We start from the raw sequence: 22441 nt of genomic DNA, 5'->3' as shown, positions 1-22441 counted from the left end.
GCTCAGAAATGCAAGAATTTGAAACACAATCAGCATTAACACCTACTCTTTCCACCCCAATTAGTACAGTTCCCTTGCTTCCTGTCTTAGATCCTGCACAACTACAAGTAATTCTTCCCTTATCCTCTTCTAATGACATGGCAAGTAATTGTGATGTCTCAAATATGACTATTGGAATTCAAACAAGGCTTAAAACAAGGGCTACACCAAGATAGGATTACTCTTCTTTTTTTGCAAGTTTTCTTGAATTGTCATCTCTTCAACTTGAATTTTCTTTAGTCTTTGCTACTACTATGGATTATTGTGGTTTCTCTTTCCTTGCTGACATTGGAGAAATTGAAGAACCAAAACACTTTTGAGCTGCATGAACTGTACCTCAATGGCAACACACTATGCAGGAGGAATTTGATGCCTTAAAGGCTCAAGGGACTTGGAGACTAGTTCCTCTTCCATCAAATATAGAAGTTATTGGGAGTAAATGGGTTTACAAAATCAAAAGGAATTCAGATGGCACTATTTCCAGGTATAAAGCACGATTGGTGGCACAAGGATTCAGTCAAAAGGATGGCTTGGATTACTCTCAGACATTCAGTCCAGTGGTCAGGCATACTACAGTCAGGATAATTCTTGCTTTGGCAGCACAATTGAATTGGAACTTGAGACAATTAGATGTCAAGAATGCTTTCCTTCATGGTGATCTTGAGGAAGAAGTATACCTGAAGCAGCCATAGGGGTTTGTTGATCCTACATATCCAAATCATGTTTGCCGATTAGTTAAGTCCTTGTATGGTCTTAAACAAGCACCATAGCCCTGGAATTCAAAATTTACAAGCTTTCTCCCTGCACTTGGTTTCCAAACTGCATTATCAGATTCTAGTTTGTTTATAAAGGTTGATGATGGGGACGTTATTCTACTTCTTCTCTATGTTGATGACATTATCCTCACAGGTTCATCTTCACACAAGCTTCAATCTGTTATCACTAATCTTGCTAAAGTGTTTGATTTAAAGGATATGGGCAGATTAACATATTTCTTGGGATTCCAAATTCACTATAACTCCGATGGTTCATTACTGGTAACATAGTCAAAATATGCCAAAGAGCTACTCAAGAAAGCAGGGATGGAGAATTGTAAATCCACATTAACACCATCTAAGCCTCACTCTCAGTTACTTGTAAATGAAGGCAATCTTTTAGCTGATCCTACTCATTATCGCAGTCTTGTGGGAGCCCTTCAGTACCTCACCTTCACTCACCTAGATATTGCTCATTCAATTAATGTTGTTTGTTAGTATATGACTCATCCAACAGATATGCACATGCATCTAGTGAAACGAATCAAGAGATATTTGCAGGGAACTTTAGACTGCGGTTTAAAGTATATCAAAACATCTGATTTTAACATTGCTGCGTATTCTGATTCTGATTGGGTAGCCGATATAAATACACAGAGGTCTATTACTGGATTTGTTGTGTTTCTTGGATCTAATCCTGTCTCATGACAGTCAAAGAAACAAGCTACAGTCTCCCGAAGTTCAACCGAAGCTGAATACAAAGCTTTAGCTCACTGTGCCGTTGATGTATATTGGATACGGTCATTGCTCAAAGACGTGCATCAATTTATTCCAATACCACCTAAACTTCATTGTGATAATCTTTCTGCTTTAGCATTGTGCTCCAATCCAGTGTTTTATTCTCGGATCAAACATCTGGATACTGATTTTCATTTTGTTCGAGAGAAAGTACAAAAAGGTGATATCACTGTGCATTATATACCAACTGAAGCGCATGTTGCAAATGTATTTACTAAGGGTCTTCACAGTCCAATCTTTGTAAAACACTGTATTAATCTTACTTTGGGCGCTTCCAAGTCAAAGGTGCAGGAGAGTCATCAAGCACTGTTAGAGTTTTCAAATGCAACTACATCACGTGATCACAACAACTCACAACCATAGCTTGGGACTTCCCCAACTACGTTTGAGGGGGGGGGGGGGAGTATTAACCAATGACACATGGCTGAGTCAAGTTAGTTAAAAGAAAGGTAGTTGGGAATTGAGGTTATTAAGGAGGATAAGATGGTAATTGAGTAAGGAGGTTAGAGGGTAATATTGTAATTGTGGTTTGTGATTTGTTAGTACATATAGCCATTTGATCTTCCACATTCAGTAAGAAAGCTTTGTAAGAATTCTTCATTACTAATAAATCTGAGAATACTTTACTCTTCCATGTTCGCTCTTTCCATTTAATCTTTGTGTTCTTTAGAGATTCGTAGTTCTGTAAACAATTTCTTTTAACGTCTTGTTAGAATTTGATACGAACATCTCATTAACACTAGATAACAAAATTTATGCCCGCATATCAAAATCTAGCTAGCTAGTTTGTCTACGATGAAAAATAATTCCTTACATGTTAGAACGCGGCTAGTATTTTTCTCCCCTAGTTCGGTGTAGATTGTTGAATATTTGGGGGCACAAAATGCAAGGTACATGATCCTCCTAGCGACGAATGAACGAGATGATGCATGCCATGTGAAACTAGCAACTTATTTATACTTGCGGACATGAATCTCTAAAACCCTATATCTGATTGACCACCCCATGGACCACTTGCAAAGAAGGGAACAAGAAAGTAACTTAAGAAAGGATTTGTGTGAAGCACAACAAACATTAAAGCTTATGCACCATGCATCATATGCATCGTGATTCTCATCTCCCTCTCTCTCTAAAGTGCCAAACAAAAGGGTTCCACTCACATGCAGGCTTAAAAGAGAGTTTGTACTCTTTTGTTATACACAGAAGCACCATCTTGAGAGTGATCAGATGGAGTAATAATTAATGGTACCTAAATTCAAACGTTTTGAGGGTGAGATAATGACATACAGAATGGCTTTATCTTTATTGTAGACTTTCGGTCTCATAATATAATAGTATTACATTATTGGACTAAAATATCACAGTTATGAACTCATTTTATACAAATTGCTCACCCACGATCAAACGGTTGGAAAATCCACTCTCTTCAATCTTCAGGCTCCCTTAATTTTTAAGGTCTTGTCAAGAAAAACATGGAGGGCCATGTATTTGATGAGTATTATGAATTATTATACTGGTTTGGTATTAGTCCCATTCTGCCTGGTCCAAAATTGATTGTGATCATTAATTATCTAAGTGTACAGGTGCCACGGGTCAGGTTCAATGTGGAGTCGTAAATGAACAAAATTCGCGATCCTATGTACAAGAATCTCGTGATATTCGTTTAATCAAACTTGGAAAATAAATTATTTATCCACGTGAAGTGTTTGGATTTTGGGTTCACTTTGGTTGGTAACATGGAAAGATGAATCGGCATGGATGCAAATTAGGTCATATGATCCATCATTTTCTTTTTAATGAGTATAGGATATAATAAAGGATTTTGAGTGTATGAGTAAATACTTTTAACTATTTGAGCTTAATTACTTACTTGAATTAACCAACTGGGGTTAAAATGAATGAAACTAACATGGTCTGTAATGCGTGAAATATACAATTAAGTTTAAAATACCAACTAACTATTAGTTTCGTGATGTACTTCTTTCTGATGCCGAAAGTATTCACTAAGTTCAGATCTTCCTTTTGCTTAATAAAACAAAAACGATGTATTCGTAATCAAATGCCAAATTACACTTTTGTTGCCCTTCATCACGTGAACTCACTTTAATGACCCTTACCCAGAACGACAAAAACCAACACTCGCTCTCCCTCTTGTTGAAAACATTGGCATTATTATGAATGCCCATACACTTATTGTCAATGCCCTTGCAAATTGAAATAGACTTTGGAAACAAAAAGATTGTTTTTCAAAACATGCGATGTAAATTTCAATTTGTAAGAACCTGTTTGTATGGAGCCGCTCTATAAATAGAGCGCTCTGACTGCAGTTAAATGATATAGAGAGAATACAGAGAAGAAAGAAAGATTAATAACCTTAGTATCTATTCCTCCCTCTTTTATTTGTCATCCTCTTGTGCTATAGTTTCAGTGTGATATTTTACACCTGCTTCACTCCTGTCACCAGTAAAGGTTATCTCTCTCTAACTTTTACATATTTATAAACACCTCTCTATATATTGCTTAATTTTCCATGATTTCATAGTACACAGCGACTAGCTATTGCATAACACCATGGCTCCGGTGAATATAACTTCAATCAAAACGGCATCAAGTGGATTATGGCAAGGTGATAATCCTCTACACTTCGCCTTCCCACTCTTAATCGTCCAAACCACCTTAATCATCGTCGTCAGCCGCTTCCTCGCCTTCCTTCTCAAACCCCTACACCAACCCAAAGTCATCGCCGAGATTGCTGTAAGTCCTACTCTCCTGCTTTATTCGAATGTGAGACATTTTTCAATTTGTAGTGATAAAAATATATTTGCATGCGTCTTAGTTATTCATATATAGTTAATTCTTGTTATATAGTTCTATTTTCTCATTAGTCTATTTGTATAGGGTGGAATATTGCTTGGGCCGTCAGCCTTCGGAAAAAACAAATATTACCTACACAGAATATTTCCCTCATGGAGCACTCCAATACTCGAAACCGTGGCAAGCATTGGTCTTCTCTTTTTCTTGTTCCTCGTAGGCATTGAGCTCGATTTAAGCTCAGTCCGACGTCGTAGTGGAAGAAGCACTTTTGGCATAGCCCTCGCTGGCATATCGCTGCCCTTCCTATGTGGCATCGGCGTCGCTGTCATCCTCCGGAGAACGATCGACGGATCTGACAAAGCCGGCTTCAGTCAGTTCGTTGTGTTTATGGGAGTGTCACTTTCCATCACGGCCTTTCCTGTTCTCGCCCGCATTTTAGCAGAGCTCAAGCTTTTAACTACTAGGGTTGGCGAGATTGCCATGGCTGCTGCCGCTCTGAACGACGTCGCTGCATGGATCTTGCTCGCTGTCGCGGTGGCCTTGGCCGGTGACGGTGATGGTGGCCATAAGAAGAGCCCTTTGGTATCAATCTGGGTCCTCCTATCAGGTTTGTATGGTCCACAGTTTCGACAATATCCTCGATATTTTCTCATATTTTTTTTCCTTTTCACAAGTTTCATTTTTATTTTTCATTTCTTTTAATTGAACAATTCGTGTAATTGTACTCCTGACCTACTCCAGCAAATTAGATATTTTAGGTACTAGTTTACTTAGAGCATCTCCACTAGTGCTCAAAATTTTGTCCGTATGTCCTCATGTATAGTATTTAGAAGGCTTCCAACTAAGTTGAGTTGAAGTCCCTATAGTAGAGGAACTCCCCGGAGACCTTAAGAAAATCCCCATCCCCAAATGTTAGGACCGAATACGGACATAAATAGTGAGCCCCGATATTGATTTTAAGTGGGAAACAAACCCCACCCACGTGAATGTTGCACAACAACGCCTCTCACTCTCCCTTCACTCACTGGTAGGCTTGCTCGCCGAGCAATTGCTGCTGTAGCATCAGGCGAGGGCCGCACGCCGCACTTGTGACTTTTTTTTCCCAACAGTCTAGATAGCCTTTTGATTTTTTTCTTGTTTTATCAACGATCATCATACTCTAACGAAATTAACAATATTTTTTAAAAATCTTTTAGTTCCTAAATTTAAGGATTCTACTATAAGAACTTCTTATTGGAGACAATATTTCTTTAAGGACCACAATATTCTCTTGAAGCCCCTAAAAGAGTTCTCAGGAGTGGTGGTGGAGACTAGGTCTGGCAAACGGGTCATTTCTGTCGTGTTCGTGTCGTTTTCGTATAACACCTGTTATCTTAACGGGTCGTGTCATGTCACACCCGTTATCTTAACGGGTAAATTGACCTGACCCGTTATGACCCGTTAAGAAAAAAAAATATTTTTTTTTAAAATATGCACATACCACACATTGCCACATAAATATTATTCAAAACATTAAAACATTTGTAGTTTAAGTACTATATCTATACTCGAAAATTAGAGCCTAATAAAAAAATAATACATACACTACTAATCTATTACAAATATTAAATGTGCAAGGATATGCAAAATGAAAGAGTTTTTGTTTTCAAGATTGTAAGTCTTTCTCAAAAGTTTACACCTCTATCTACAAAATCTTCAATTTACATCGATCATCATGAAATTGTATTGAAACTTTGACTTGATCTATTGCCTTGAAGAGTTATGTTGAAGATGTTTTCAGTAAGGTTTTCCACGTTAAAACTTTCTTCCGCATAAACTAAGTATAGAAAAACCAAACATTAAAAATCATTCCAATTATGAGAAGTTTACCAAAATAATTATGAAAAGAAATAAAATAATAATACTATACCATATAAAAATATATTAAAATAACCGTTAAATCGTGATTTTTCGTATATAACCGTCGAAAAGATTTATCCTGTTACTTGATCTCTGAATGTTTGTTTTTTATGATTTTTTGTTGATGTGATCTCCAAGCATACACAAACAAGTTTGACGGTTTGGATCGTTGAAATTAGTTTTGGAGAATTCGTATCCCATCAAAACGATAGATTGACTAACACTTAGAGTTTATTTATATTTTCATTAAGTATAACATAAGATTTTGTGGTATCCGCTTGTGTAAATATTTTAAATTGAAGATCGAATTCATTCATTGTATTCATATAGAGTCAAGGAGTGTAGCTGTAAAAAATCATCAAAATCAGAGTTAAAATAACCGTTAAATCGTGATTTTTCGTTTATAACCGTCGAAAAGCTTTGTCCCGTTACTTGATCTCTGAATGTTTGTTTTTTGTGATTTTTTGCTGATGTGATCTCCAAGCATATACAAACAAGTTTGACGGTTTGGATCGTTGAAATTAGTTTTGGAGAATTCGTATCCCATCAAAACGATAGATTGACTAACACTTGGAGTTTATTTATACTTTCATTAAGTATAACATAAGATTTTGTTGTATCCACTTGTGTAAATATTTTAAATTGAAGATCGAATTCATTCATTGTATTCATATAAGGTCAAAGAGTGTAGCTGTAAAAAATCATCAAAATTGGAGTTAAAATAACCGTTAGATAGTGATTTTTCGTTTATAACCGTCGAAAAGCTTTGTCCCGTTACTTGATCTCTGAATGTTTGTTTTTTGTGATTTTTTGCTGATGTGATCTCAAAGCATATACAAACAAGTTTGACGGTTGGGATCGTTGAAATTAGTTTAAGAGAATTCGTATCCCATAAAAACAATAGATTAACTAACACTTAGAGTTTATTTATACTTTCATCAAGTATAACATAAGATTTTGTTGTATCCACTTGTGTAAATATTTTAAATTGAAGATCGAATTCATTCATTGTATTCATATAGGGTCAAGGAGTGTAGCTATAAAAAATCATTAAAATCGAAGTTAAAATAACCGTTAAATCGTGATTTTTCGTTTATAACCTTCGAAAAGCTTTGTCACGTTACTTGATCTCTGGATGTTTGTTTTTGCGATTTTTTTGGTGATGTGATCTCAAAGCATATACAAAGAAGTTTGACGGTTGGGATCGTTCAAATTAGTTTCGGAGAATTCGTATCCCATCAAGTTCTAATGGTGTATATAGATATATATATATATATATATATATCTATATATATTTATTAAGTAGATTTAAATCTATTTATTTTGTACGTATAATTGACTGGTACACGGAGTAGTACATCACGTGTGTCATTATAAAAATAGTGAGATATGTCATATGTGTGATAAAAAGTTAATAACTTAAAAAAAAAAAAAAAAAATTTCTCACCACTTCTATTAATTTTCATTTTTCCCTCTCTTTTTTGTTTCCTTTTCAACTTTTCTTATAATTTTCACTTTTGCCTCTAGCATCTTTCCCTAATTCCCTCACTTTTTTGTTTCATTTTCAACTTTTCTTATCATTTTCATTTCCCTCCATTTTTTCTTCAAAAAGGGCGCCAGGAATGGAATGGAATCAAATCAATGGATGCATCATGCATCATGCATATTAATTAATAATTATTATAGTTTTTATAAAATTTAATTCAAAACTTAATATATATATATATATATATATAATTATATAATTATTATAGATAGTTAATATTTTGGGGGTATAATTATTATAGAATTTATAGTTAATTTAATATATATATATATATATATATATATATTTACTATAGTTTTTAGGGGTCTAAAATTGTTAAATTAATGTATATAATTATTATAGTATTTTTTTAGGGTTATAAAATTATAAAAATAATATTCTGTTTATCGTGTATCGTGTTACTCACGTGTATACCCGAATCAACCCGTTATCTTAACAGGTGCTTATCGAGTTACCCGATAACGACCCGATTCGTTATCATGTCGACCCGAACACCTGTTAATTTCGTGTCGTGTCGTGTCGGGTTATCGGGTCGTGTTAGGAATTGCCAGGCCTAGTAGAGACCCTAAAATAGACATAGTCATGTGCATGAAACTATTTCACTCACGTATATGTAACTTTTAGTAATTTATCTTTCTTAGAAGTGAAACATACTAATTCAGTCGTTCGCTTATATTCTAACACATGAAATAGTATAATGGTGATAAATTTTTATAGTACACATAAAACTTATTTCTCAACTTAAACTAAATAATTTAATATGCAATACAAAATCTCCCTTTACATTGGGTTTCCCATAAGTAAATCTCACTTTTATTAGAGATAGTATACAATGCAATCACTTATCATTTCTTTAATATTCTGTATTTTTAGACCTTGGTAACATTGACATTTACTGCCTGGTGAATATCAGGTGTTGCATTTGTTGCTTTCATGATGCTGGTGATCCGACCGGCCATGAACTGGGTGGCCCGCCTGAGCTCTCCAGAGCAAGATGCAATAGACGAAGCCTATATATGCTTAACCCTAGCCGGAGTCATGGTATCCGGATTCATTACTGACCTAATTGGTATCCATTCTATATTTGGAGCCTTCGTCTTTGGTCTAACAATTCCCAAAGGAGGACAGTTTGCGGAAAGATTGATAGAGAGGATTGAGGACTTTGTGTCCGGCTTGTTGCTTCCTCTTTACTTTGCATCAAGTGGGTTGAAGACCGATGTAGCGAAAATACACGGAGGAGGGGCGTGGGGGCTGTTGGTGCTAGTTATATCGATCGCTTGTGCCGGGAAGATATTGGGGACGTTTGCGGCGGCAATGCTATTTATGATTCCGGCTACAGAATCGTTGACGCTCGGTGTGCTCATGAACACCAAAGGGTTGGTGGAGCTCATTGTTCTCAACGTTGGCAAGGAGAAAAAGGTCAGCTAATTATTATTGGTTTAATTTTTACCACAATATTTCAAATAAATATTGATTATGGCAGTGAAATTTAGTAGCCTCACAAAAGTTCTTTTTTCTTGTCCTATCACACCTAATTTACAAATTAATAATAATGGAAAATGAAAACAAACAAAAATGTGAAGATTGTACTAATTGCCAGAAAGAGAAATTAAACAGTGAATATTAGCAAAAGTTGACCTCTCTTGCTTTGAAGTTAAAACAAAGAGGATGTGTCATAGTTATTTAGTGTACCTCCTATAATACGACACTTGAAAAACCATCACTGATTTTTTAAATATAAAAACATAAAAGAGAAATTATTTATTGACGACGATATTTTTCTCCGCTTTGGGTCCCGACCACCTCCTCACGGTTTTGTTTTTGGGAACTCACGAGCAACTTCCCAATGGGTCACCCATCATGGGATTGCTCTAGTCCAATCTCGCTTAACTATGAACTCTGAAGCCAGTGAGCTCCCAAAAGGCCTTGTGTTAGGTAGAGATGAGAATATACATATAAGGCTTATGAGGGGCACTCTCCTGGGCAATGTGGGATGTTACATTTGAATTTTGGACTCAACATCATGAATCTATAAGTTCTATTAATGTCACTATTCATAGTTTTCGTGTATATAAGAACAAATATTCTGAGACCAGCTCCAACGGTTGGAGTTAAAACTTAAATTTTTAGTCCATGAAATATAAGTTTTAACTTAGAAACAGTTTTTCTTCTCCAATAATTTTATCTTAATATTTTAGCCCGAAATTATTAAAGAATGATTTTAGCTAATTTTTTGGTAACTTTTTAAAAAATAAAATCTATATAGATTATTCTAATTTATTTTTATAAATATTTTAACATAAAAATGTTAAAATTCTGTTAAATAATGAAAAATCACTAAATCTACCTCATTCTTACACTATGTACCACATGAAAGAACATGGAAAATCACACAACCTACCCCATTCTTAAACACAAATACTTAGGTGGGTAGAAAGATAAAAAGGAGGAATTGTTTGACGAAAGTGGATTTTGTGTGGATGTTTGAACAAATACATAAGTATTTATAGAGTTTTTGGGTGAATTTTGATTTAGATAATTTTTTTAATTATTTTAGCAATTGGATTTAATTTTGGGTTGTTAGATCTTCTTTATACTGTTAGATTTGCTCATATTCGATCTCAACCGTTGGAGTTTACATATTCATAAATTTGAATTAAGAAAATTGAATCTGGATCGTTGGTTCAACCACGTGGGCCGTCCGATAATAAAAAATAATCGTTGGTCTTTTCGTAAGTGGTTGACAACTTCAGCAACTGGGTCTCAGCCATTAATCTTGGCTTGTTTTCTGGTTAACTTTGGCCCAAAAATAAGTTTAAACCCAAAACCTTTTTTTAGCTCAATGATTAGACAAGCCTTGGATGAGTTTAAAACTTAAACTTTGAGTTTTAACCCAACCATTTAAGTTGATCTCATAGATATTAGTATATACCCACACACAAAGTGTGTGAAATTTTTTTTATTTTTGTTTTTAAAATTGAAGGAGAGAGGCAGAGAGGAATCGAGAGAGAGAGAGAGTGAAAGAGGTTTAATTTTTAATTTTTAATTTTTTTTTGGGAATTTTTACGAAAAGCTCCTAGTACTGTTTACTTTGACGAAAAAAACCATATTTTTACATTAAAAAGTTAATTATGGTACTATTCGTTTTACCCTATATTTTGTTATTATCGTTAAAACTCAAAGTTTTCAAGCCCCTTTTCATTAGTTATTTATTTATTTATTTATTTTATTTATTTATTTTAAGTTTTTCAAATTAGAAGTGTTAAAAATCATTTGTAGGTGAGGTGTAAATACAAAATATTAAAATTTTGTTTTGTGAAATTACGTTACTGTCTTTAATTTTTTTCATTATGATAGAATATTAAATAATTTTTTCATTTTCTTTTGATTGACAAAGAGAGTTTTATTAGTACGTAGTTTAGATGAATGTTTTTATGTAATCGTATCAGATAAATTAGCGTGGTAATTAAGGTACTGGTGGCATAGGGTAGGGGGCCATGCTAGGGAATCATTTGAATACAAGAAGTCAGCTTTTATCCTCCTCTCTTTGCGATCACTCGTTTACGCTTCAATTATCTGTTAATTTATTAATAAGATCAGGATCAACAACAACAACAGCATATTCAAAGGTAATGCAAGTGTGAAAACTTAATATCATCATTTCATTTCTTTGTTATTGAGCATCCTTTAATGATTATACTCACACTCACACTCACACTCGTCTTTTTTTAAATGGTGTTTTTTTTTTTTTTTTAAATCACCAACATACAGTCACTAAAGGATTGATTTTAGGAAGACGATTCTATCCGGTTCACTTTGTGGGAATCCTGATTTAAAGAAGAGGATTTTACTCGGATTCATTTTGTGAGGATCTTCATATTTTAACCGTTTATCATATATTGTGCGATCAGATTTTGTCAAATACTATTTGTGTTTAAATTAAAATTAAAATAAATAAATGATTTGTAACCACATAATACACGATGAATGATTAAGATGTGAGGATTCTTAAAATCCTCACGATTTGGATCTTGATTTAAAGCCTCGTTTGGAGACATACACAGGTTTAGAAATGATTAAAAACATGAATACTGGGTATAGTTTGTCCTTTGGAGACATACACAGGTTGAGAAATGATTAAAAAATGAATACTGGGTATAGTTTGTCCCGTCTGCCTTGGCTTTTATTGTCAATCCACGAGAAAAAAAGTTGGGTTTGTATAATCAATTATCGGGCAATAACTTTCTATTTGAGGATGTTTTATATACTTTATAGTAATTGTATGTAGCAGAGCCTTGTCCCTTAAGTTGGAGCATGACCTTTCCAGAAAATGAACGCATCGTTCTTAAAGGTTAAGGTTATTCAGGGGAAGATGGGGTGATTTTCTCGGATCGGATCGGGTTGAAATAAATATTTTAATGCTAATTCAAAAAAGTTTTGAAATCAGTTAATTTTATTTTTGTTTTTTTATGGGTTATTGGAATTTATTAGTAATTTTGAAGTCGGTTTTGTCTCGGAATTTCCGAAACATAATTCGGATTTACCATAATATTTTGAAATCTTCAAACTTTGTATCTGCCACTTATTATATTTTCTATATTTTTGTGATATTTGTTGGCTGTTACGTGTGAGCATGACATAATATCATATTAGACAAGAGAATATAGTACGTATGATTACGAATCAAAACTGTTGGTTGCATAATATATAATGCAACAACGTATATAATTACTTTTCACTTTTGCAGTTTACTCTTAACAAATTACTTTTTGACAAAAAAAAATAACCTAGCAGCGCGGCTTCCTCTCCTTCTCTCTCACGAGCAACAAAATGACAATTTCGCCGCCGACCCCTTTCTTAGTTTGGGGTTGGTTGCAACCTTTCTTCTTCACAATTTCCTTTTCCCCTTCCTTTCTAGAATCTCAGGCCATGCCCTTCGTGGATGGCTTGTTTTCCCGACATGCTTCGCCGTTATCGCATCGTTCTTCGTCAAAGTGTAGTCAAACTAGGATTTGAGAGGATTTTAAAAGACTTTAAAATCCTAGTATAGTCAATTAAAAGATTTTAAAGGATTTTGAAATCCATTCAAATCTAGGGGTAGTCAATTAAAGGATTTTAGAATCCTTTAAAATCTAGGTGTAGTCAATTAAAAGATTTTAAAGGATTTTAAAATCCATCCAAATCCAAGTGTATTAAAAAAATTAAGATTTTGAAGGATTTCAATAAGTTGTGGATTGAGAGCCAAAAGTATATATAACCAAGACTAAAAAGAATCCAACCTCACCCCCTAGGATTTCAAATCCTTCCACCACAATCCACCACAATCCATTCAAATTCTTTAAAAATCCATATGAATTTTGTAAGAGTCCTTAATCTTCTTAAATCCTATCAAATCTATCACTTTTAAAATCCTTTAAAATCCTTTAAAATCTTAGTTTGACTACAGTGTTTTTCACCGTATTTTGTCTTTTGTAGACTAATCCCTATCCTACAATTGCCATTCTTTAACCGCCAACCCAACACCCATCATCTTCCATCTCCTTCATAAGTTCCCCCTCCTCACACACCATTCCTCCCACAACCTTTGCTCAAAACTACAAGCGTTAACCTAATTTGGACGCCAGATCTAAATCCTCCCCTCACTTGCTGGCATGGGGTCTGTGAAGGTGCTTTGAATTGAGTGGTTCTCTTTCGATGCAGCGTTTTTGGTGGCAAAATTTGGTTGGGGCATCTTTTTTGTTGCGGATTGAATTTTTTTTTGTGTTGCAATGCCTTCATTGAATCCAACGCGGAGTTCAATTTCTTAGAGCAACTACCTTTGTGGTTGCTAGCAAGGTGGTAGTGGCGGCTGTGGGGCATTAGTTGCATTCTGCCTTTGCAGGATAAGGATTTTGGGTCTCATTTTCGTTTTCTATCTTTTTGTTGAATGAGTTTTTGGCTATCCCCAATTTTTATTCGGTTGTTTGTTCATTGTTGTAATGTGTATTGGGCCTTCCCTCATCCAATAAAATATTTGTTGTTTTTGAAATATAGGGATTTTTTAACTTTAATCCTTCAAGTAGATTGAAATTTAAAATAAATTTGGTGTTAGATTACATATTGATTATAATTCCTTGATGTGTCCTTAATTCAAAATAATTAATGTGCATTTTATTTAATGTCTCCTATTAAATATTTAAGGGTAAATCTCTATTTACTATCCTCATGTTTCGTGGTTTTCAACATTTAGTACATCAAATTTTTTTTGTCTCAGAGTCATACCTAAAGTGTAAATTTTGGGACAGTCTCATACATCTGTTAGTCAAACTGTTAAGTCTCCCATTAATTGTGACACGGCGCCCATGTGGACAATGACTGGGTGCCACGTGTCATCCACATGGAAATTAAAAATAAATTATTTATAAAATAAATATAATAAAACAAAATTTTAAAAAAAAATCCTTCATCTGCCCCAAATCCCACCCATGCCCACCCTTCCATCACCCACCCCTTCTTCCACCCCCTCTCAACATTTTTTTCTCTTGCACCACTCATCCCATCACTCCTGCGAAATCGACTGTGACACCCCCGACCAACCCCACTCAGCTCCCTTTGTGACACCCTTAACGACGCCGATGGATCCTCTTCGACGGCTTCGGTTCAGATCGGGTCTCCCGATGGATCCTCTCCGATGGGGGGTGGGGGGGGGGAGACGAAGTTGGGGTTTTTTTTTTCCTCCTTGGGTTGCAGGGGGTGGGGAGGGAGACGAATAGGTGGGTGATTGGAGGGTGGGCACAGGTGGGATTTGGTGAAGATGAAGTTTTTTTTTTTTTTTTTTTTTTTTGTCCTTCTTCTTCTTCCTCTTCCTTTCTGGGTTGCAGGGGGTGGGGAAGGGGAGGGGGAGACGAGTAGGTGGGTGCACGGGTGGGATTTGGGAAAGATGAAGGTTTTTTTTCCTTCTTCTTCTTCCTTTCTGGGTTGCAGAGGGTGAGGGGGTGGGGAAGGGAGGGGGGAGACGAACAGGTGGGTGATAGGAGGGTGGGCACGGGTGGGATTTGGGGAAGATGAAGGTTTTTTTTTTTTTTTTTTTTTTTTTTTTTTCCTCCTTTTGGGTTGTAGGGGTGGGGGAAAAAAAAGGGGGGGGGGGTGTGACGAACAGGTGAGTGATGAAGGTTTTTTGTTTTTTTTCCTTCCTTCTTCTTCTTCCTCATCCTTCTGGGTTGCAGGGGGTGAGGAAAGGGGGGTGACGAATAGGTGAGTGATGAAGTTTTTTTTTTTTTTCCTTCTTTCTTCTTCTTCTTCCTTCTGGGTTGCAGGGGGTGGGGCAAAGGGGGGGGGGGGGGGGGGAGGACGAACAGGTGAGTGATGAAGGTTTTTTATTTTTTATTTTAATTTTAATTTTATTATATTTATTTATTTATTTTTAATTTTCACATGGATGACACGCGGCGCCTAGTCATTGTCCACATGGGTGCCACGTTACAGTTAACAGGAAACTTAACAGTTTGACTAACGGATGTATGAGACTGTCCCAAAATTTACACTTTAGGTATGACTCTAGGATAAAAAAACTTGATGTACTAAATGTTGAAAACCACGAAATATGAGAGTAGTAAACAGAGATTTACCCAATATTTAAATTTATTAATATACAAATTTAATTTATTTTTTGACCAATAAAGAGTTTTTTAATTTATTAATTTTATTTAACATTCTTCAAACTTGAAAGACTCAATTAATGTACCTAAATGCGTGTATAGAAATGTATATTGAACTAATGTATTTAAATGTTAGTACTGAAATACATGCACCGAAATGTATTATATTAAATTAATGTACCTAAATGTGTGTATCAAAATGTATGAACCGAAATGTATTATATTGAATTAATGTACCTAAATGTTTGTATCGAAATGTATGTACCAAAATGTGTGTACCTAAATCTATGCATTGAAATGTATTATAATGACTTTAATGTACCTAAATGAAGAAGACAAAGTACATCGAAATATATTGTATAAAAAAAATTAGTTTATTTAAATGTTTACAACAAAATATATTACGATAAATGAAATGAAAATGAAAATGAGGAAGAAAAAGAGAAATAATTAAAAAATCAAAATGTAATTAATAAATGAGGTTATTAATGTATCAAGGGACTAAAATTAGATTTTGATCTTATTCATGATTTTACTCTAAAAGTCATCTATACCAAGAATTAAAATGAAATTTTCTACAAAAAGGGTAACTTTTGCAACCTTCTGTTAATGAATTATTTTAAATTTAATCTCAGGTGCTTAACGATGAGACATTTGCTATTCTAGTCCTCATGGCACTCTTCACCACCTTTATCACAAGTCCACTAGTGATGGCCATTTACAAGCCTGCACGTGGCATCTCAGTTCGCACTCATCGCAAGCTCCGTGATCTGTCAACCACTGTATCCTTCAAGGACGAACTTCGAGTCCTGGCGTGTGTGCATGGGCCTGCCAATGTGCCCTCACTCATTAGCCTCATTGAGTCCATCCGAAGTGCCAAGAAAGCGCAACTCAAACTCTTCCTCATGCACCTTGTGGAGCTCACTGAGCGATCTTCTTCCATCATCATGGTCCAACGGGCTCGAAAGAACGGCTTTCCCTTCTTTAATAGATTCGGCCGAGGCGCCTGGAGCGACGGCGTTGTTTCCGCCTTCCAGTCCTATAGCCAACTGGGGCGAGTCTCGGTCCGACCCACAACTGCAATATCACCCATGTCCACAATGTACGAGGATGTTTGCCATACGGCGGAAGACCAGATGGTTGCGATGATCATCTTGCCATTCCACAAACAATGGAGGCGTGACGGCGATAATCATGAAGTGACGGAGATTGTGAGCCAGGCCTGGCGAGGGGTCAACCAGAGGGTGCTTCAAACTGCACCGTGCTCAGTTGCAGTGCTCGTGGATCGTGGATTTGGTAACACCGGAACCCAGCGGATTTGCATTGTGTTTTTTGGTGGGCCCGATGATCGGGAGGCCTTGGAGTTAGGCGGTAGGATGGCCGAACACCCGACAGTTAAAGTGACGGTTGTGAAATTTGTTGAGAAAGAGGGTTTGGAGAGTAATGGTCTCATGTTAAAGCCTTCTCCCTCCGAGTCTACCGAGAATAGCTATAGTTTCTCCACAGCTAAAATGGACCGAAAGAAAGAAAAGGTATGCATATTGCATGATGTTCCAACAATTTGAAAATACTTTACCTCTCGTCAGTTCAATACCCTTTCTACGACGTGACGTGTGAGATAGTAGTCTGAGCTCTGAGGGGTATCAAACAGTTGCAGAGATCTATTTGAATCCTAGTCCATTTGATTATTCACAATAATTCACCCTTGTTGCATGGGTGTGATACCCTAAAAGATCAGTCAAATCAACACAAGTCCGTACAATTTACAAGACTGGGAGCACACAACACACAAGTATAGTATGTTATACTATTTAAGTATGTATTAATCATTTGTAAATTTTTCTAATCAGGAACTGGATGAGGAAGCAGTGGCTGAGTTCAGAAGCAAGTGGGATGGGAAAGTAGAGTGCGTAGAGAAGGTGGCAGCCAGTAATATTGTGGAGGGGGTTTTGGCAATGGGAAGTAGTGGAGATCATGATCTGTTAATTGTAGGCAAAGGACGATTCCCGTCACGCAATGTAGCAGAACTGGCCGACCGCCATGCAGAGCATGCAGAGTTAGGCCCCATTGGAGACATATTGGCTTCATCAGGCCATGATGTGGTCTCATCAGTGCTTGTGATTCAACAACATGACGTAGCTCATTCCGTGGAGGCTCCGGTGTTAAAGGTAGTGCATGGTGATTACGAAAGGTTCGTCGCAGATGAGTCCTCCAGTACTGTGCTTGAGATGTCTAAGGAATCTGTGTGACCTAATTCACTAATTAACAAGTACAAATAAGTGGTTACAAGTTTCCTTTTCTTTATTTTTTGGTCGAATAAGTTTCCTTTTGAATGAGAGTGGGTTTCCTGAGATTTGTAGCTCAAGAAAACTATCTTACGAGGATTTCTTCATTCTCTGAATTCAGGCAGAGCCACATAGTTAAGAATCAGTGTATGAAATTATACGAAGCTACTTTGTTATTCTCTTCGAACATGAGCAGGGTCGGTCCATAGATTTTTAAAATCTCAATTAATTTAGTGCATATTTCAAGCTCTAAATTTTTTTACTAAAAGAAATACAAAAGGATATAAATAGTTCATAAAATTGAAAATACTGCAGCATACTATAAATAAAGCAACAGTAGTAATTATAGTTTATAAACTAATGAAAAGGGTAAGTTTTAATCAAAATGACAAAAAGGTGTTGTAAATGAATAGTACCAGAAGTGACTTTTTAGAGTAAAAATGTCATTTTCGTTAAAATGAACAATATCGGGAGTGTTTCATTAAAACTCCCTTATAAAATTGGCATTTTGGGCAAAAAAATAAAGCAACAACAGTTATTATAGTTCATAAAATTGAAAATACAGCGTTATACTATAAATAAGCAAAAAAAATTTAAATCAGATGTTAATATTGAGTAATTTGTAGGAAATTTTTATTTGATTATTTAGTAAAGTATATATCCGTTAAAATAATTAAGGTATTGTGACATAACTTGTTAAAATAATGGATTTGACATGAATACGACAAACACGGGCCATTTGCCAGAACTAATTCGCATATGCCTTACAAAAGTTGATGCAAACCATTCGAAAACATCTAGTTAAGTACCGTGATACCTCCAGAGAAAATAAAACTTTCTGTATCCCTTGCCTATTTGCAAATCATATTCGTTGCGAATAATTTCAATTGAAACGTGCTCAATTCCATTGCCCCACAGATCACATTCCCTTGCCTATTTGCAGATCATATTCCCTCCTTTTATTTTTGGGGCACCACCACTACCGGAGGGTTCTTGCATTCCCTCTTTTTGGATTAACTCAATAAACAAACTAATCTGGATTAACTAGTGGGAGAACCAATTGTCATTTTACTCATTGGAGCCAATTTTATTTATATTTAGTGATCAGGTGGTGGGTTTGACTTAAGAGCACTTACTACTTTCTTATATTCTCTATAAAATCATAGCTGCTCATTTCAGTTCACTTCACTTCAACATTGTCTCACATTGCCACCACCAAAATGGCACTCAATTTTACCAACATGAGAACTTCATCTGATGGAGCTTGGCAAGGTGATAATCCTCTTCACCATGCCTTCCCATTATTAATAGTTCAAACCCTTCTCATCCTCTTCGTTAGCCGCTTCCTCGCCTTCCTTCTCAAGCCACTCCGCCAACCTAAAGTCATTGCTGAGATATTAGTACGTTCATATCCTCGATCCATTGGTTGTCGTGCACCCATCTGTTTTTATGTCTAAAACTACGTCATTTGTATATAACTGAGATGAGTGTGCGCTATACTTTCAATTTGTTTGTGTATTTCAGGGTGGGATTTTGTTGGGACCATCCGCACTTGGCAGGAATAAAGATTTCTTGGAGATCTTATTCCCTTCATGGAGCACTCCCATACTAGAATCCGTTGCAAGCATTGGCCTTCTCTTTTACCTATTTCTCGTCGGCCTCGAGCTTGATCTGATCTCCATTCGCCGCAGTGGCAGAAGAGCCATCAGCATAGCACTCGCAGGCATGGTTTAACTTTTTCAATATTTTCTCGTCTTACACACCCATATTTAATCATGTCAACTGTTTTCGTTTGATTTATTCATTTTGATGATCATAAATAAAGAAAAATGTGTGAGAAGTTAAAAAAAGTGTGTAAAACTAACACCAATATTTAGTACTTTGATCTCAGGCATTTCCCTCCCTTTCTTCTTCGGAGTTGGTCTCTCATTCTTTACCCGAAAAGTCATCCACGGAGAGAACAAGGTCGGTTACCCTCAGCTTCTCGTGTTCACAGGGGTAGCCCTCTCCATCACCGCTTTCCCTGTCCTCGCTCGCATCTTAGCGGAGCTCAAACTTCTCACAACTCGTGTCGGTGAAACTGCGATGGCAGCAGCAGCCTTCAACGATATAGCTGCATGGATCCTGCTGGCATTGGCGGTGGCCTTAGCCGGCGGGAGCCACAAAAGCCCCTTAGTGTCCATTTGGGTTCTCATTTCCGGCGTTGGTTTTGTTGTTTTTCAGCTAACTTTGGTCCGACCTTTCATGAACTGGGTTGCCAAACGGTGCTCATCCGATCATGACCTAGTGGATGAGGCATACATCTGCTTAACCCTAGCCGGGGTACTGTTATCCGGGTTTATGACAGACATGATCGGCATCCATGCCATATTCGGCGCTTTTGTTTTCGGGTTAACGATTCCAAAGGGGGGAGAGTTTGCAGCCAGACTGACCAAAAGGATAGAGGATTTTGTGTCTGGCTTGCTTCTTCCTCTATATTTTGCTTCAAGTGGTTTAAAAACTGATGTTGCTAAAATTCAAGGGCTCAGGGCATGGGGGTTGGTGGCTTTGGTCATATCTGTGTCCTGCACTGGCAAGATTTTGGGTACTTTTCTGGTGGCCATGTTATTTATGATACCAGTAAGAGAGTCATTAGCACTGGGAGTCCTCATGAATACTAAAGGCTTGGTGGAGCTCATTGTTCTCAACATTGGGAAGGAAAAAAAGGTAATTTTGAGTGTGATTGTAATACCGTTACGTGATATTATTAATCTACAATTTATAACATCGTCTCTAGAAACATCCATTCGAGTTGGAGGCCGTTTAGTAATTCTTATGTTCAGAACAAATCGACGATTATGGTAACAAATAACAACCTCACGACAAACAATCAATTTCTTCTTTTCATATGAATGACTTAATAATATCCAAATCACAAGAATTCTTTTAGAAATAATCTTTAGATAATTGATAAAAATATTAAATTATTCTAATTATAATATTTGTAAAGTAAAATGATGTTCCGATTACGAGGAAGAAAGACTCTCCTCTTTAGAAAAAAAAGGTCTTATCCTTTCGTACAGATTTCAGGCGTTTTAATAGACATGGAGTATTGGTGCACAGAATCTATACCAACCCACTATATATGATATAAGAAGATGCACTTCCTAAGTGTGATTAACTGTTTAATGAAAACTCGACTTTGGTGGATTAACTTTTGGTTTTGCTTTGCAGATTCTAAACGATGAGATGTTTGCTATTTTGACCCTGATGGCAGTTTTTACCACCTTCATGACAACTCCAGCAGTGATGGCCATTTACAAACCCTCATGGGATGTCATTGCTTCTCAAACTCCCCGTCTCTTACAGGGACAGCATTCTCCGACCAAACCCGCCCACAGACGAAAGGACCTTCGAATCCTTGCTTGCGTTCATGGACCTGGAAGTGTACCTTCCCTCATCAACCTCATCGAGTCAGTCGCACCTGCCTCACAACACTCATCGCCGCTCAAAGTTTACGTGATGCATCTTGTTGAGCTCACTGACCGTTCATCATCCATTATGATGGTACATCGAGCTCGGAAAAATGGTTTTCCCTTCATCAACCGCTTATGTCGAGGGGTCTCACAGGACCAAATCCCTGCGGCGTTTGAGGCCTATGGTCAAGTCGGTCAAGTCACCATCCGCCACACGACGGCCATCTCCGCGTTGTCCACAATGCAAGAGGATATTCTCCATGTTGCAGAGGCGAAGACGGTTTCCCTCGTCATCTTGCCTTTTAACAAACAATGGAGAAGAGAGGAAGAGAAGGAAATGGAGGATCTGGGGGATGACTGGAAAAGGGTCAATCAGAGGGTCTTAAGCACTGCAAATTGCTCAGTGGCATTGTTCGTGGATCGTGGATTTGGCAGCAGACGTGAGAGGGGTGCCGCCACTCCCAAGAGGGTGTGCATTTTGTTCTTAGGTGGACCTGACGACCGCGAGGCTCTGGAATTTGGTGGAAGATTGGCACATTCAAGCGTTATGTTAACAGTTGTAAAATGCATTAGGGACAGCTTGGAGCAAAATCATGAGAAGGAACTAGATGAGGCAGCAGTTGCAGAGTTGAGGAGGTGTTATGAATCAGTGGAATACATAGAGAAGGTGGTGACAGGCGGCATCGCGGGGACAGCGGTGAGTATAGGGCTGAGTGGGGAATACGACCTGGTTATCGTGGGGAAGGAGCAGCAGAATTCTGAATTGGCTGGCCATCAGCTGGAGCATGCTGAACTGGGACAAATTGGAGACACATTAGCATCATCACCTGGGATTTCGTCCTCTGTTCTTGTGATACAAACACCAAGAACCCGCACATGAAGGATGCTGTTGTACTGTGTAAAAAGCAGTTGGACGATGGCGGGATTCAACGACCAAAAACGATGAATCAGCTATTTGGAAATAATAATCTGGGTTCTAGGGTGTTTTACTGTCGCTTGTAATTTAGTTTGTCATTAGCTTCGAATAAGTAGGGTTCGGGGTCGTAAATTCATGCGATAAGTAGTGTTCGAATTAAATGGTTAAATAAGCGGTAGAACAGAACGAACAGAATCGAGCAGTGTGGGGATCAGCATGGTGCTTTTCATAGAGGTAAATTACTCGTGTAAACCAGACATTTATGGAGTGTGAGAATTTTACCCGACCAATAATTTA

The 22441-nt window shown here is 36.9% G+C and overlaps 3 protein-coding genes across 3 annotated transcripts; all 3 read left to right on the top strand.

Moving 5' to 3' along the window:
• The first annotated feature begins 392 nt into the window (after positions 1 to 392).
• On the top strand, positions 393 to 731 carry LOC137722027 (uncharacterized mitochondrial protein AtMg00820-like). The gene has a single exon (XM_068461031.1). The coding sequence runs from the start codon at positions 393 to 395 to the stop codon at positions 729 to 731; it is 339 nt and encodes a 112-aa protein (XP_068317132.1).
• A 3098-nt stretch (positions 732 to 3829) lies between these two features.
• On the top strand, positions 3830 to 17996 carry LOC137722825 (cation/H(+) antiporter 20-like). Its single transcript, XM_068461926.1, has 5 exons — positions 3830 to 4346; positions 4491 to 5013; positions 8765 to 9270; positions 16124 to 17020; positions 17339 to 17996. The coding sequence occupies exons 1-5, from the start codon at positions 4164 to 4166 to the stop codon at positions 17735 to 17737; spliced, it is 2508 nt and encodes an 835-aa protein (XP_068318027.1). The 5' UTR covers positions 3830 to 4163; the 3' UTR covers positions 17738 to 17996.
• Positions 17997 to 18981: 985 nt separating this feature from the next.
• On the top strand, positions 18982 to 22415 carry LOC137723496 (cation/H(+) antiporter 20-like). The gene is made up of 4 exons (XM_068462687.1): positions 18982 to 19173; positions 19298 to 19496; positions 19665 to 20479; positions 20987 to 22415. Exons 1-4 carry the CDS (start codon positions 18994 to 18996, stop codon positions 22106 to 22108), a joined length of 2316 nt encoding a protein of 771 aa, XP_068318788.1. The 5' UTR covers positions 18982 to 18993; the 3' UTR covers positions 22109 to 22415.
• Positions 22416 to 22441: the final 26 nt, after the last annotated feature.

This window comes from Pyrus communis, chromosome 17 (assembly GCF_963583255.1).
Source record: "Pyrus communis chromosome 17, drPyrComm1.1, whole genome shotgun sequence".
Lineage (NCBI taxonomy): Eukaryota > Viridiplantae > Streptophyta > Magnoliopsida > Rosales > Rosaceae > Pyrus > Pyrus communis.
This window is presented reverse-complemented; position numbering and strand designations above follow the sequence as displayed.

Excerpts from the sequence above, each read along its gene's own strand:
- LOC137722027 (XM_068461031.1), top strand. The coding sequence starts at position 393 with ATGCAGGAGGAATTTGATGCCTTAAAGGCTCAAGGGACTTGGAGACTA.
- LOC137722825 (XM_068461926.1), top strand. The coding sequence starts at position 4,164 with ATGGCTCCGGTGAATATAACTTCAATCAAAACGGCATCAAGTGGATTA. Across the intron at positions 4,347-4,490 it reads AAGTCATCGCCGAGATTGCT|GGTGGAATATTGCTTGGGCC; the intron begins GTAAGTCCTACT and ends CTATTTGTATAG. Across the intron at positions 5,014-8,764 it reads AATCTGGGTCCTCCTATCAG|GTGTTGCATTTGTTGCTTTC; the intron begins GTTTGTATGGTC and ends GGTGAATATCAG.
- LOC137723496 (XM_068462687.1), top strand. The coding sequence starts at position 18,994 with ATGGCACTCAATTTTACCAACATGAGAACTTCATCTGATGGAGCTTGG. Across the intron at positions 19,497-19,664 it reads CATCAGCATAGCACTCGCAG|GCATTTCCCTCCCTTTCTTC; the intron begins GCATGGTTTAAC and ends CTTTGATCTCAG. Across the intron at positions 20,480-20,986 it reads ACATTGGGAAGGAAAAAAAG|ATTCTAAACGATGAGATGTT; the intron begins GTAATTTTGAGT and ends TTTGCTTTGCAG.